Here is a 15091-nt window from a genome sequence, read left to right as displayed (position 1 = left end):
TAACACAGACATCTTTGTATAACCAACCTGTAAATAAGACAAGCATCTTCTTAACACAGACATCTTTGTATAACCAACCTGTAAATAAGACAAGCATCTACTTAACACAGACATCTTTGTATAACCAACCTGTAAATAAGACAAGCATCTACCTAACACAGACATCTTTGTATTACCAACCTGTAAATAAGACAAGCATCTACTTAACACAGACATCTTTGTATAACCAACCTGTAAATAAGACAAGCATCTACCTAACACAGACAACATCTGTATAAAACACAAACATCTGTACAAACGTGCAGATTTCTGTATAAACATGCAGACATCTGTATAAACACAAAGACATCTGTATAAACACAGATATCTATATGAAACACAAACATCTGTACAAACATGCAGATTTCTGTATAAACATGCAGATATCTGTATAATACACAGACATTTGTATAAAACACAGACATCTGTATAAACATACAGACATCTGTATAAAACACACAGACATCTTAATAAACACAAAGACATCTGTATAAACACAGATATCTATATAAAACACAGACATCTGTATAAAAACACAGACATCTGTATAATACACAGACATCTGTATAAAACACAGACATCTGTATAAACACAGATATCTGTATAAACAAAGATATCTGTATAAAACACAGACATCTGTATAATACACAGACATCTGTATAAACATACAGACATCTGTATAAATACACTGGCATCTGTATAAACATACAGACATCTTAATAAACACATAGACATATGTAAAGAGCAAGCATTTATGTAACACGGACCTTTCTATAAAACATCGACATCGGTAAAGAGCAAGCATTTATGTAACACAGACCTCTCTATAAAACACAGACATCTGTAAAGAGCAAGCATTTATTTGACACAGACCTCTCTATAAAACAAAGACATCTGTAAAGAACAAGCATTTATGTGACACAGACCTCTCTATAAAACACAGACATCTCTATCAAGTTAGTTATTAAATATCTATTGAGGCTACACCTAGGGGTGCAGACAGAACCCTTCACCATATTTCCGATTCAAATCAAGATGTTGACAGTGGATTTTATGAGCATCAGTGTTTCAGATCAAAATGTGATAAGACCTGGTCATGATTCATCTATATAAGTAAAGTTGTTATCAGTTTTAAATATTGCTGTTGTCAATCGTGACACTGGTATGTAATACTCATGTTACTATTATAATATACATATAAACATGATAATATCATCACATTGAATAGACCTTGTCCAGGAGAGTTACCGATACAATAAAGAAAATGGATTCTCATACACCATTAAGTATTCTGTGATTATGTGATGAAATGAATGGTGTGTGATATGAAAAAAAATACCTATTAAAGAAAAGATGATCAACCAACATGTATTACTAAAATTAAATAGTGATAATACACATGAAGTGTTTATAAAATAAATGCCTTCCATTTGCGTCGTGAATTAGATCCAAGAACTGGCCATAATCTAAATACCATATAAGGCAACCAACCAATATCAGCCAATAGGTATAAGTCTGGTTTACTGTAGAAAATATACTGCATGGCTATCAGCTTATCAATCATAGACTAAACAATGTCATCTTATCGGGCTAGAGATAAATATACAACAGAGTCGTGTGTATCACAAGGACAGTAATCTCCATCACAAGTCCATACACGAAACAGTCTATTCAGACTCTTTATAAACCATGTTGACATCTAACAAGGCATCAATTGTAACAAACATATAATTGACTTTATCACAAATAACATTCTAAAATTACAAATTTGTGAAAAAATTAAGGCAGCCATTATTTTTTACCATTTCTGTAAATCTAAGCCATTTGTTCCTTGTGTCATCACAGAGAGTTTTCTTATTAACAACAGGCCCATGGGCCTTAATGGTCACCTGAGGTCTTCAGGTCTTTAGACAGTTTTAGAACCTGTCCATCAGTCCCATCATTGGGGCAGACAGAACAGAACTGATATATATATGCTTACAAAGTTTTAATTGTTTCAAAGTTGAAAGGCTCAACTTTCTATTTAACAGAGCTGATGACACTGTCTGTTGTTAGCATATTTGAACCCTGTGACTTTGAAAATAGGTCAAGGTCATTCATTTGAATAAACTTGGTAGCCTTTCATCCCTTTATGCTGCTGGCTTACCGCCATGACACTGAGTCAAAAACGTAAATTGTTTACAATGCACAACGGCAGACAAAAGGAGATCACAATAGGTCACCTGAGACAAATGTAATTTATCAGCAAACACTCGGAGAATAAGGCTGTTTTACACCATTGTTTTATGTTATTGGGAAGAGTGGTCTTTGACAGATGAGCTACTTGATCCTCTAAACGTTGCACTTGTAAATTTCCCAATTTGTTCAAATATTCTTCTTTTCAGGTCTGGCTTCTTCACTCGAACAGAAGATCCCAAAGAACTGGATGCCGATGATTGCGATTTGTAGCAGGTTTCAGCCTTTTCATCCTGTTTAGCAGATGGAATGAAGGAAGGGGTTGGTGCAGATGAAGAGACTCCTGATGGGGGTGACATCTGTGATTCATCTAGAGAGAAATCATTACTTAGGTCAACCCAGTCTGACTTTACATCATCATAGGTGTTGCAAGATATCTCCATTTTAATCTCAGAACTAGATGACATCGAGTGCTCAATGCCACTATCTGGCGACGATGCTAACGAAGACATTGATCCTGATGATGTCAGAGATCCTTGACCCCAACCACTAGTGACTGGGTCAAGTGGCTGTTTGATGGCAGAAGACAGACGACTCCAAAACCACTCCTGCAAGTCGACTTTGGTGTAGTCACACAATGTCACATGACGAAGAATCTGTGGGATCTGTACCATCGGTTCTATGATGACAGGAATAAGTTTCTTGCTACGAGCACCTTCAAATAACAATGAAACAAAACTCTTGATTATATCATCAGATACATATAGGATCTCAAACGAGTAGTAGCTTTTATTTTTTTCAAGTCTTGGTAAGCAACCATTAAAACTGAGACAAGCTTCAAAAATCTCTTTTACAGTAAAATGAAAAAGAAATCTATGACACCCTTTATAAAATAACACAGAAAAGTTACATTTTGAAAGATTTTAAAGTAACAAGCTAATATATCACTGAGGAGCCTTGATGCCCCCTCTCACTGAAACAGTACCCTCACTACTGTATAAGATACAACTAGATACATACCTCTCACTGAAACAGTACCCTCACTACTGTATAAGATACTAGATACAGACCTCTCACTGAAACAGTACCCTCACTACTGTATAAGATACAACTAGATACATACCTCTCACTGAAACAGTACCCTCACTACTGTATAAGATACAACTAGATACACACCTCTCACTGAAACAGTACCCTCACTACTGTATAAGATAGTAGATACAGAGTTCTCACTGAAACAGTACCCTCACTACTGTATAAGATACTAGATACATACCTCTCACTGAAACAATACCCTTACTACTGTATAAGATACTAGATACATACCTCTCACTGAAACAGTACCCTCACTACTGTATAAGATACTAGATACATACCTCTCACTGAAACAGTACCCTCACTACTGTATAAGATACAACTAGATACAGACCTCTCACTGAAACAGTACCCTCACTACTGTATAAGATACTAGATACAGAGTTCTCACTGAAACAGTACCCTCACTACTGTATAAGATACTACTAGATACAGAGTTCTCACTGAAACAGTACCCTCACTACTGTATAAGATACAACTAGATACATACCTCTCACTGAAACAGTACCCTCACTACTGTATAAGATACAACTAGACACAGACCTCTCACTGAAACAGTACCCTCACTACTGTATAAAATACAACTAGATACAAAGCTTGCACTACTAGATACGAACCTATCTAGAATTCATTGATAAGTTTATAAGTTACAGACATCCCATAATACCAAGTACTAGACATATTATTGCAGTTGATACTTACCTGGGGACAGGGCATGAGCAAATTTAGACTGGAAGTCACAAGCACTGCTCTGTAGATAATCATTGGAGAGAATAATGACCATCCTGCGACACCTGTAAGAATATCAAACAAAGTCATTCTTACAGGAACAAGTTCTGATAAAATACTGACAAAACACTGATTATTAGGCAAGTACCAGCAAACATTAAACTCATTTGTCCATAGCATTTCACTACATCTATTTAGGGGATAACCCTACAGTGTTTTTTGAAATTGCTGTTGGTTACATATTGAGATTACACTGTTGCAAATTAAGATTTATTGGTGTAGCGTAGTAGAGATGGTTAGCAGTATTTGTTGCAGTGTAATCACAAATATCAAACACAGTTGGGTTACCCCTGTTTTACTTAATATGGGTTTATACCAGTGTAAACATGATGATTTAGTACTGATTTATGGTACAGAAATCTGGTTGTCCTCACTCGGGATTCCCGATTCCTTTAATATCGATACTCAAAATCAGTTGACATTTCGGGATCACACCGGAAATTATTTTCATGTTGTGCCAAAATCAACTATAATATAAATGTATATTGTGCCCAATAACAATGGTTCAATGCCTCTGGGCCCTATAATTTACATTTATAAAGTAATTTATCAGTTATGTCAAACCCTTACTCAATGATAAGCCTTGGGACTACAACAGTCTACAATTGATCCCTACAAATTTACCGTGACTCAATGAGCTTTGCCTCTATCACATATCTCGCTGCCCCTGGCAGGTCGTCTCTGCCTGGAATGAAGAGTTTCAGCTTGTGGGGTTCACCTTCCAGGATCTGTATCATATTCTTCACAAAACTGAGATCCTTTCCGTCATGGTTGTACGATACAAAGGCATCGAAGAACTGGGGAGTGTTGTTTTCAACTACAAAATTAGCATTACCATACACAAGCTACATTTTTAGCATTGTAACACAACAGAAAAATAACTAATGTATTCATAAACAGACCTATCTATAAACATCTTTAAAAATAGTCAGGTTTGTGGGTAGAACAAACACAACAGCTCAGGAGAAAAAAACAACCATGGGTTACAATGTCGTATTTCTATTTTTACAGCTATAGATTCAATCTTTATACAGAAATGAATGATATCTACCTCTTAAATCAATTCAAGTACTGAAATGTTTCTGGATGGCATTCATGGGCAATATGAATTCCAACCGAAAAGAAGCATGTCAGTACTTCCTGGTGAATTTCTCTTTATACTGTTTTTGTTCATAATGCATATGAATGTCAACTCAATGCAGCTCAATGCTTGTATTTATCATATTCATATTTTTATTTATTACAAGCCAAGATCTACACCCAATCACTCACCATCCTTCTAGATCTACACACATCACTTACCATCCCTCTAGACCTACACACAATCACACACCATCTTCTCTAGCTCTAAAGATTCACACACCATCTTCTCCAGAACTTCTAAAAGTACTTACCATCCTGTTTACATAATATTTTTATTTCTTCTACTTGATGGTCTGAACTTTGTGATACTGAAAAAGATTTCAAACAAAATTGAGCAATGGTTTATGATTTGTCTCCCTTTGTAAAATAATCAACTATAATGATATAGTATTTAGACTGTACAGTTAGTTCCTTTATAATTCTATAAATATAATCCACATTTAACAATAAATTCCTTTATGAGGGAAAAATAAATTTATTTTTTAAGAAAGAAAAAAATGGAATGGCAGCACACAGTAGCTGCATTCTTTCCATTTGATGTAGGTTTTTATCCTACTTATTTCGAAGTTTTTCAATTTTTAAATGCATTTGTCAATAATTACAGAATTTTTAATCATATCCCATATTTCATTTTAAGGTCACTATCAGTCTTTAAAATGTTATTTTCACAACACATGTTGTTCTCTAATTTTACTGTATGAAAAGAAACAAAATTTTTAAGAGAGTAAAATTTTAATCTCTAGTATCCTCTCCCTGTGATTAGGATTTTTTGTTTCTTCAAATTATTGTTGTGGTGTTTTATACTCACATTTGGTTTACACCACAAACAACTAGAACAAACATCAAATATAACTGTTAATTATCAAGCGGAGTTGAATTATAAATCTACCAAAAAATAAACCCTGTCAAACTGCAGTGTTGCAGTGCTTCGTACCATCATTGCTCTGGAGAGGTTGTATCAGGTCCTTCTCTCTTTCTTTGTTTTTCAGGTATGACTCAACATCTTTCACTGAAATTAGGCAAAAAAAAGGTTGTTTATTGTTTTTCTGTGCAACATAAATAGCCTCCAATATTTTACCACATATCATACCAAGAATTTTCTAGATCTTAAGTTACAATCTATCATGACATTAATGATAATATGACGGTATTCACAGAATTAGATTTTGGCACCATGCTGACCAGGAGCTAAATGCCATGTCAATGTTTTGTTGAAATCATCCTTAGAAATACTTGTATGTGTAACACAAACTACATTCATATCAACAACAAATACAATACGACCTTTCATGAATGGGGTTAAATAATACATTAATAAAAGTACAACAAGATTGTTTGATAATCATTTGTCAGAACCAATCATATACTGTCAGCCTGGTGTCTGGCTGATCTATACTTGCCACTTTGGTATGTACAAATAAACATAATTTCTGTCACTCAGGTAGCAGAGTATGCTGTTTGGACCCAGATGGTGGAGCCAAGGACTGACACCGAAAACCCAGATTTGATACCTGTTAGGACTTTAACCGGGATGTGTGTGTATTGTGGATGTCTTCAAATATAGATCCTAAGTCTAAAGAAAGCTTCACGCTCCAACAACTACAGAGAGACAATTGAATGTCTATATTTATGTGAAAAATGGGGGAGAAAACATACCCATCTGTAGGTTTTTATTATTTTAAAACAAATCAAATTTCACAAATTACTTGTACAAAATATAAATACTGAAAGGATGCTTTATATCAGTCTTAAAATTGTTGGAGACCTCTCAAGTTTTTTTGTTTTTGTTTTTTTTTAACCGAGAGACATATAGATAATTCTATAATATATACTAATAGGTTTCGTTTACCTATAGCCAATTGACAATCCTTCATGATATCGAATCTGTTGAGAATATACAGTCCCTCCCAAAGTTTGCCGATGGTTGACGGCGCTAGATCGTCCCTTGTTTCCCATTCTTCCAATAATTCCTTAGTCGGGCTTTTTTGTCTTCCGAAATGTTTTATTTCCAAGTAAGTAAATCCGACAAACTCGGCCAAACCATTGTAGTCATTGACGTATCCTGTCTCTTCGTCCACAACGTCTGAGGGATTGTTGAGGTGGAGAGCGACAACTCTCCTAACGGAATAGCGAAGTGCTGTCAAGGGAATATTGAGGAAGTGATCAGGAAGACCCAAACTTTCTCCGTTCCCGTCGACAACCTCCGGCATTTGGGAATTCATTGTATAAATATGAAGAAAAGTCAATCACTGAAGCAAGGTTTCTGGAAAAAAAGCGTCTACATTCTCGGTAACAATGGCTAATGCCTCAGCAGCTGTTAAATGTAAACACTCACAGTCTTGTTTGTTGTGACACGGTTTGTACACTAATTTCCGGGTTGAGATTTTTTGGAAGCGCCTCACACTGAAGACACTGGTGTAGTCCATCGATATGTGCGTTGATAACAAGAGTTTTGTGGACTGTGAAGCAATAGGGGAATTCCCTTCTCAACTCCCCATCACGCCAGATTGATGATGATGATGATAAACTTAGCAGCTTGACCAATGTCCTACAGGTCGTGGCTTCATTAAATGTTTTGCGATGTTCCACGGTAGTCTGCTTTGCAGACAAGTAAAGAACAATTCATCCGCTATTTCCCATTTTCTCCAGATTTAACATATATATCTCATGGAAATCTAGAGTTATCGTTCCTAAATTCAATTTCCAATAATATTTCGGGGGGTCGGGGAGGGGAGAGATGCAGGGCTGGGATTTGTCGGGATCAACTTTTTTAACCAGGCCAGTGGTAAAATGTGAACAATAGAAAGATTTCAACGGAGACCAGTAAAAAAAATTACGACGATAGATAAACATGCATCTCTTAAAACCCAGTGATATGAGTTTGCCCGCCAGTTGTCGATAGCTGGAAAGTCCTAGAATATCGAATCAACAGCCACATGTAAACGCCATCGATTGTGAGGAAGATTGTTGCTATATTTTGTTCTCTTAATCCAGATTTCTTTTTTTAAAAGATCTATTTTTCGATTTTTCCCAGTTGAATTAACTTTTCAGTTGTCATAGTAAGTTATTTACATACTGATTTATTTCTCTCCAATTTTCAGATTAAATGGCCAGTGTTCTCACTTAGTTGGTCTTCTAAAATGTCTTCAAGGATTTAAACTGCACAATTTCTCATGTGTTCTGGACCAGCAGAGCTGCACCAGTGTGCCTCAGCAATGGCATGTTCCTCGGGGAACAAAAATAGAGCCTGTTCCTCTGAATCACATTTTAGTAGCCAGACCTAAGGAAGTGAGGAAAAGAAAACCCCTGACATGTGGAGTTGATGAAAACTATAGGTATTACAACATAAATAAAGGACTATATAGCTCAGACTCTGCCTAACAATAATGATCATCTTGACCTTGTCTGTTTATTGGGTGATGAACCAGGCAATCAGAAAATCTTGGAAGACTACCTATATTTCTTTGCATATTTCAGGAAGAGATTAAGTTCTGGTTTGTCTCACGTTGGTATCATTAAAGTAATGCAAACAAATGTACTCTTAATGTCAGATATTATTACACCCTGATGACATTATGCTTAGTACATGTATTCATATTTAAAGAAAATACATAAATTGCATAAAAATAGCTTTTTAATTTGCCATAAATCTGTTTATCAACATGTAAATGACAACAGCACAACATGTATATCAGAAAATACTTAGCACTTATTGTTTTCTCCAGATTACCAGAAGTCACTACTTCAGATGAATCAAAACTGGCAGCATTAAAAGAAACACCACTCCAGCATCTTATGCTGAATTCTGCTCCAAAAGCAACTACAGCAGTATTTGGACAACTTCCTTTGGGATCCATTCTCTCATACCAGGTAAGTTTATTGTTATTCACAAGTGTAATATAGTTTTCTTTATATTACCAGGATGGCATATGTAATAATAACAAAACTCTTGTAGTTTTGGCAATATGTATGGGAAAAATGTTAGTACTTTCATTGTTTGTCTTTGACAAAAACATCCTGGAAAACAGTCAGAAGATAACATACAGACCAAATTTCATTAATTTTTGGAAATAGACTTGTCGGCACTCTGTGTGAAACCATTTTGAAAGTTTTTACTTTTGCTATGAGTCTCTCAATATGCACCCTGTGTTTAGCAATTTTTTGGGTTTCACTGATTTCTGTAGGACTCATTTGTGTACCAGTCTTGGCAAAAGGTGGAATATTTAACCTCAGTCCCAGTTTTTTTAGTTATTATCAATAGTGAATCCCTTGTCTGCCATGATAGAGTCATCATCTTCCATGTAGCCATGTTTTTTCATGTCCTTTAAGACTTCATAAAATCCACTTTCTTCTGCAATAGCCTTGTCAGAAATGGCACCTGAATGTAACTCTGACACAAACATTACATTACCATTTGGGTCACATCCAATTAATCCTTTTAAGGTGTTGCAAGATTTATAGTCACTGTACATTTGACTTTGAAGTCCAAGGGCAGAAGGAGTTTGGGTTCTTAGTTCTGTCCCATCAATAATCATCAGGGTTGTAGGATAGTCTTTCCTGAATTCCTTGGGCCTGTTTTCGATGATTGTGTCTCCATGAGGCCATATTGACAACTGTCCCAACTTAAAATACATATGAGCTATCCATGTATTAAACACAACACCAGCAGATTGTACACTGAGTCCAAACCTCATTGCAATATCTTTCAGACCGAAATTGTGACGCAAACGACACAAACTTAAAAACAAAGCGTCGGCATCCAATTTTGATAAGGTATCTTGTATCCTGGGGGAACAACGAAGCTGAGCAGTGCTAAAAACCGTACATGCACTATTCCTGTATAGTATTTGAAAACAATTTTGAGGTTGTCTTCCTTCTCCAGTACTTGTTTTACCCCAAAACCCTGTTCCTTTGTTTTCTTGTTAAGTTGTTGCAACTCCTCAATATTTTTTTCTTGGCTTTTTACTACTGCCCGAAGTTCATGAAGCTCTGTTGTGACAGAAAGTAGATCTAAAGGCGAGATCCCTGAAAAAATAATAACCACAATAAATGCATTTGATCAACATGATAACATGCATTTCATTCAGAATTAGTGGTATGTACATGTAATTTACAAGTTCATGTATAATACTTATGTATCATTTTATAATCAAAATAAATTATATGTATTTACAATTTACAGACAATACAGACAAGAAACTTAAAGAAACCACAAGTACAAGTATCACCTGATGGATGTGGAGATACCTGTGTCACAAGAACTAAATCAAGACCACAGTGTTAACCAAGATTACATCATAGAAATTGAAAGGGAAACCAGAGCGCAGTCAAATTCAAAACTCTGGATTGAGGCAAGAAAATCAAGGATAACATCTTCAAACTTTGGCAAAATACTGAAGAGGAAAGCTAAACCGAATCAGTCATTTGTGGACTCGATCTTTGGTACCAAATATGTTAATGCGGCACCATTAGAATACGGGAGAAAAACAGAGGTTAGCGGGAAAAGAAAATATTTGAAACAATTTCCTTCATCACATTTTCATGAATGCGGACTAGTCATCAATGAAGAACTTTCATTTCTTGGTGCTTCCCCTAATGGAAAGTTGTGCTGTGATGGTCAGTGTGGAGTAGCAGAAATAAAATGTCCATTTTCAGCAAGAAACATGACAATTTCAGAAGCGTGTGACAAAATCAACGGATTTTGCTTGGAAAAAAATAATGGGAAAATTAACCTAAAGCAAAGTCATGAATATTATGCCCAAGTTCAAGGACAGTTGATGATCACAGGATGTGACTTTAGTGAGTTCATTGTCTATACGCATTGTGAATTGTTTGTACAAAGAATCTTGCCTGATATTCCATATATGAGAGACATGTTGTACAAGCTGGCATTATTTTATAAGGACAATGCTCCTCATTCTTGAAAAATGTGTATTAGTATCTATTTTGATGTTTATTAAATATATTACTTACATCTCTCATCTGTCTGTGTTGCTGATTCAGTTGTTGAAAGGACTGTTCCCTCTGAGTTATCATCTGCTTCAAATTCACAATTTGTGCTGTAAAAAAAAAGGAGGAAGAAATTGTCTTATGCTGTCTTGAAGGTATATATAGTCATTGATTTTGTTATGACACTGATCTCATACAATACAATCCAATATATACATGTGTTCAGCGAATAATATAAAAAAAGACAGTAGTTAAGTATTTCTGTAAACAATATTAAAGACTTGTAACTAACATCTGAAGATGTTTTCAACTTGTATTTTACAACACTCTTGCCTTTTATATGTATACATATTTAATTGTTAAAAAATGACTTTTTTGTGTCCAACATGTATTATCCAGTAATAAAGATCTGTTTTACTCACATCTCTGTTTTCATTTAGTGGAAATTTCTTCCTCATTTTATTATCTGATGACTCTGTGTCAAAGGTAAGCAATCTTCTTTTTGGTAATGGCCTTGCTGGGGTACTTTTTGAGACATCAGCTGGTAATGGATCAGGGAATAAAGCAGTTGGTCCATTACCTCCTTCAAAATGCTGAGAGGAAAATAAAAAAAATACAGCTGTAATTAAATTGATTAATTTTTTATGGTTTAATGTCAGCATGACAGTCTGAATCTAGCAAGATACATTATCTTTATAGTGTCAGGCTGCCAGCTCATTGCAGTTCTGTTTTGTGTCAAGGCACCTGTACCCTACAATAGCTGGGGTATATAATTTAATGATCCCTGATTTGAAAAAAAATACTTCATGAGTTTGTGTACAAATAAAATGAATAATTTGAGATTTACTATGTAATGTGTTATAACCTTCATGTTTAAGATTTACAGAAATGTGTAGTGCTGTTCAGATATTCTGAGATGATATGAAACGACTTCTCATCAATTTGAATACCAACTAATATTTAAATCATTCAAACTGCCATGCTTAGAATATTGAGATAGAAATTAAAGAAAGTTGCATTTTGGAACAAAACAAAATTACACATATTTTTGTCTAGCCATGCAGATTAAACCACGTTTACTTCAAATATTGTTATAATGATAATCAGCTGATGGTATCCATCCGTGAATTAAAAAAAAAATGTAACGTGATGATGCATGTATGCCACGACAAGCACATGCAGTAGGTCCGTGTCTTTTAAGAACGTGTGCTAGGCCTGCTTGGCTCCGGGCTCACCATAATCATCAACATTGAACAGACGAAGTAAGGAGGGGTGTTATACTTCAAAATTATTCGAGCTTCCGAGTTTTGTATTATCAGAACATGTAAACTGAACTGGGCCTTGTGTTTCAAGTAACTTTAAGTTAATATTCGTAAGGAAAACCGTGTACAAAATTAAACGATAACATACCGTAGAGCACACGGCTTTGTGTTTGTTGATTCTGTCGACATTGAGCTGGTCATTTATTAGCAATTCATTAGCATAAATAATGGACGCAGGCTTAAAGCCTCTATGTCCATATCAAATATTACATATTGTATAGTAATTACATAGTAATTCCCGTGTACTGGCTTATATCTGAGTTAATTGATGTACATGATGTATCAAAACGGTTATTTTTCCAATGTTCATCTAACATTATTTCAAATTTTATTACAGAGTCCACATTTATTACTGATTGTGGTAAACTATTCCACAAATCCACCACTCGGTAACTGAAAAAGTGCTTTTTAATATCAAGACGGCATCGTTTTTTGGAATATTTTCTTGTTATGACCTCTAGTTCTACTTGTACTGTCCATTTCAAAAAAGTTCATAGTTACCCTACTATCGTATATATTGTTTACAATCTTAAAAGCGTTTATCATATCTCCTCTGGTCCTTCGGTGTTGAAGCGTTGGAAGACTTAGTTTTGCCAGTCGTTCCGGGTATGAGAGGTTTTTAAATCCAGGAAGCAGCTTCGTAGCCCTTCTCTGTACGTTTTCAATAAGTTCTATGTCCCTTAATTTTGACGGGCTCCATACACTGGCGGCGTACTCCAGGTGGGGTCGCACTAGAGATGTAAATAGCATTTTAAACATTGATTCATCTAGGTAAGAAAAAGATCTTCTAAGTGTTATTGAGGGGGAATGATTAATACAGTTTACATGGACTTCATGAAGGCCTTCATAAAGTGCCTCACAAGAGACTCATTGAAAAGCTGTCCTACTATGCTGTTTGTTTTGTTGACCATTGACTGTATGTGTGTTCTGAAGCTTAAATCCTCATCTATAGTGACACCGATGTCCTTTTCTTTGTTAACGTGCTCCAGCTGGATTCTTATATATAAATGACCTCCAGATCCTTCCATATAATAATTTCGTTTTTGGGTTGCCTTAATTGAAAGAACTTTACATTTGTTAGGGTGGAATTTCAATAGCCATTTGTTGGACCAATTTTGAAGATTATCTAAATCCTTCTGGAGTATTTTGATATCATGCATGTTATTTATTTGTCTATATAATTTGGTATCATCAGCAAAGAGTGGCGATTGAGATTCGGGTATTTCAGGTAGATCGTTGATATATGCAACAAATAATATGGGGCCCAAAACGCTTCCTTGTGGGATACCACTTAGTACTGGGTATGTTTTAGATGATTCGCCATTGACAATCACTCGTTGACATCTATTACTTAAAAAGTCTTGTATCCAGTTAACAATTTGAGGACTTATACCATAACCTGACAATTTTTTTAGTAGACGTTGGTGTGGCACTTTGTCAAACGCCTTCATGAAATCCATGTATACAACATCCAACTCTCCAGTTTTACTACAGTGAAATTTGAAGATTAAAACCAAGTGGTCACTACTTCCAATTGGGCTTTTATAATGGATTTCCTTAACCATTTCCTCTTCATTTGTTATGATTAAGCCCAATATGCTTGGATCGTTACCTCTTCTGACTCTTGTAAAATCTCTTGTATGTTGGTGAAGATAATTATCCCGTAGACATTCTTTAACGTTTTCGCTGACCTTATCATTGCGGTCGTCCACATGTTTTTATCCATCGTAGACATTTTTCCAGGTTAGTCTTCGGCTTTGGAAATAGTATCAACCTTGCACCATTCAGTCGCTGTGGGTATCTCTCATCGGCAGTGCAGGTTCCCCCATGCACATCGTAAAACCATACCTCTGTTTACTTGTGGGACAACATGCGCTTGTGGGACTTAATGGCGGACGAGTAAACAGCTGATCGGGGCAAAGTACATGCAATTGGTTGACAGGTCGGAACTATGTATTGTTTACGATCCTTAACATTAAGAGAAAATAACATCTATCACCGAAGAAGTGATGAAAATGGATCCAATTTTTCATAAATGGCGTTGGTATCGCAATTACGCGAAGACAAAATAAAATGGCATACTACGGCAAATTAGTAATATTAGTTACGTCACCATAATAAAAAGATGTATCGAGAGCAAGCTAAGGCGTATTAAGATTTACAAAATGTTTACGGAGGTTGAAAGTTTTTATGAAACATTTCATAAAGATATTTCTTTAACAAAATACAATAAGAAAATAACAGCGTGTCCAATAATCGTAATCCAACCTAAAGTCATTAAAACTGGAGCAAAACATGAACAAAAGAATGATATCTCTCTCCTTCTCTCTCCCTTCCTACCTAAAATAAGATGTTAAATTAGATGCCTCTCCGGTTAGGAGAGACTGATTTACACGAAATTACAAAATCTCTCTCTCTCTCTCTCTCTCTCTCTCTCTCTCTCTCTCTCTCTCTCTCTCTCTCTCTCTCTCTCCCCCCTTCTCTCTCTCTCTCTCTCTCTCTCTCTCTCTCTCTCTCAGTGTATAATTGTATATTTAAACATGCCACTTTGTCTTGTTGTTATATATTTTGTCAAACTT

General features: G+C 35.5%; 1 protein-coding gene and 1 pseudogene across 1 annotated transcript; both read right to left on the bottom strand.

Annotated features, from left to right (window-relative positions):
• Positions 1-883: 883 nt before the first annotated feature.
• Positions 884-7597, bottom strand: LOC132562618 (myeloid differentiation primary response protein MyD88-like). The gene is made up of 6 exons (XM_060227368.1): positions 7091-7597; positions 6176-6250; positions 5493-5549; positions 4723-4915; positions 4012-4103; positions 884-2929 (listed from the first exon to the last, which is right to left on the bottom strand). The coding sequence occupies exons 1-6, from the start codon at positions 7461-7463 to the stop codon at positions 2328-2330; spliced, it is 1392 nt and encodes a 463-aa protein (XP_060083351.1). The 5' UTR covers positions 7464-7597; the 3' UTR covers positions 884-2327.
• A 1634-nt stretch (positions 7598-9231) lies between these two features.
• LOC132562612 (uncharacterized) lies at positions 9232-14358 on the bottom strand (annotated as a pseudogene).
• Between the last annotated feature and the right edge of the window lie 733 nt (positions 14359-15091).

This window comes from Ylistrum balloti, unplaced genomic scaffold (genome assembly GCF_031769215.1).
Source record: "Ylistrum balloti isolate Yb309-2 unplaced genomic scaffold, AGI_CSIRO_Ybal_v1 Utg371464, whole genome shotgun sequence".
NCBI lineage: Eukaryota > Metazoa > Mollusca > Bivalvia > Pectinida > Pectinidae > Ylistrum > Ylistrum balloti.
Note: the sequence above shows the minus strand (reverse complement) of the source record. Positions and strands in the feature narration are given on the sequence as shown.

Bases quoted from the DNA above. Each gene is read 5' to 3' on its own strand.
- LOC132562618 (XM_060227368.1), bottom strand. From the start codon at position 7,463: ATGAATTCCCAAATGCCGGAGGTTGTCGACGGGAACGGAGAAAGTTTG. The intron at 4,916-5,492 runs GTAAGTACTTTT...CTAATTTTGTAG, and splicing joins AATATTATGTAAACAGGATG to TTGAAAACAACACTCCCCAG. The intron at 2,930-4,011 runs GTAAGTATCAAC...TGTTATTTGAAG, and splicing joins TGCTCATGCCCTGTCCCCAG to GTGCTCGTAGCAAGAAACTT.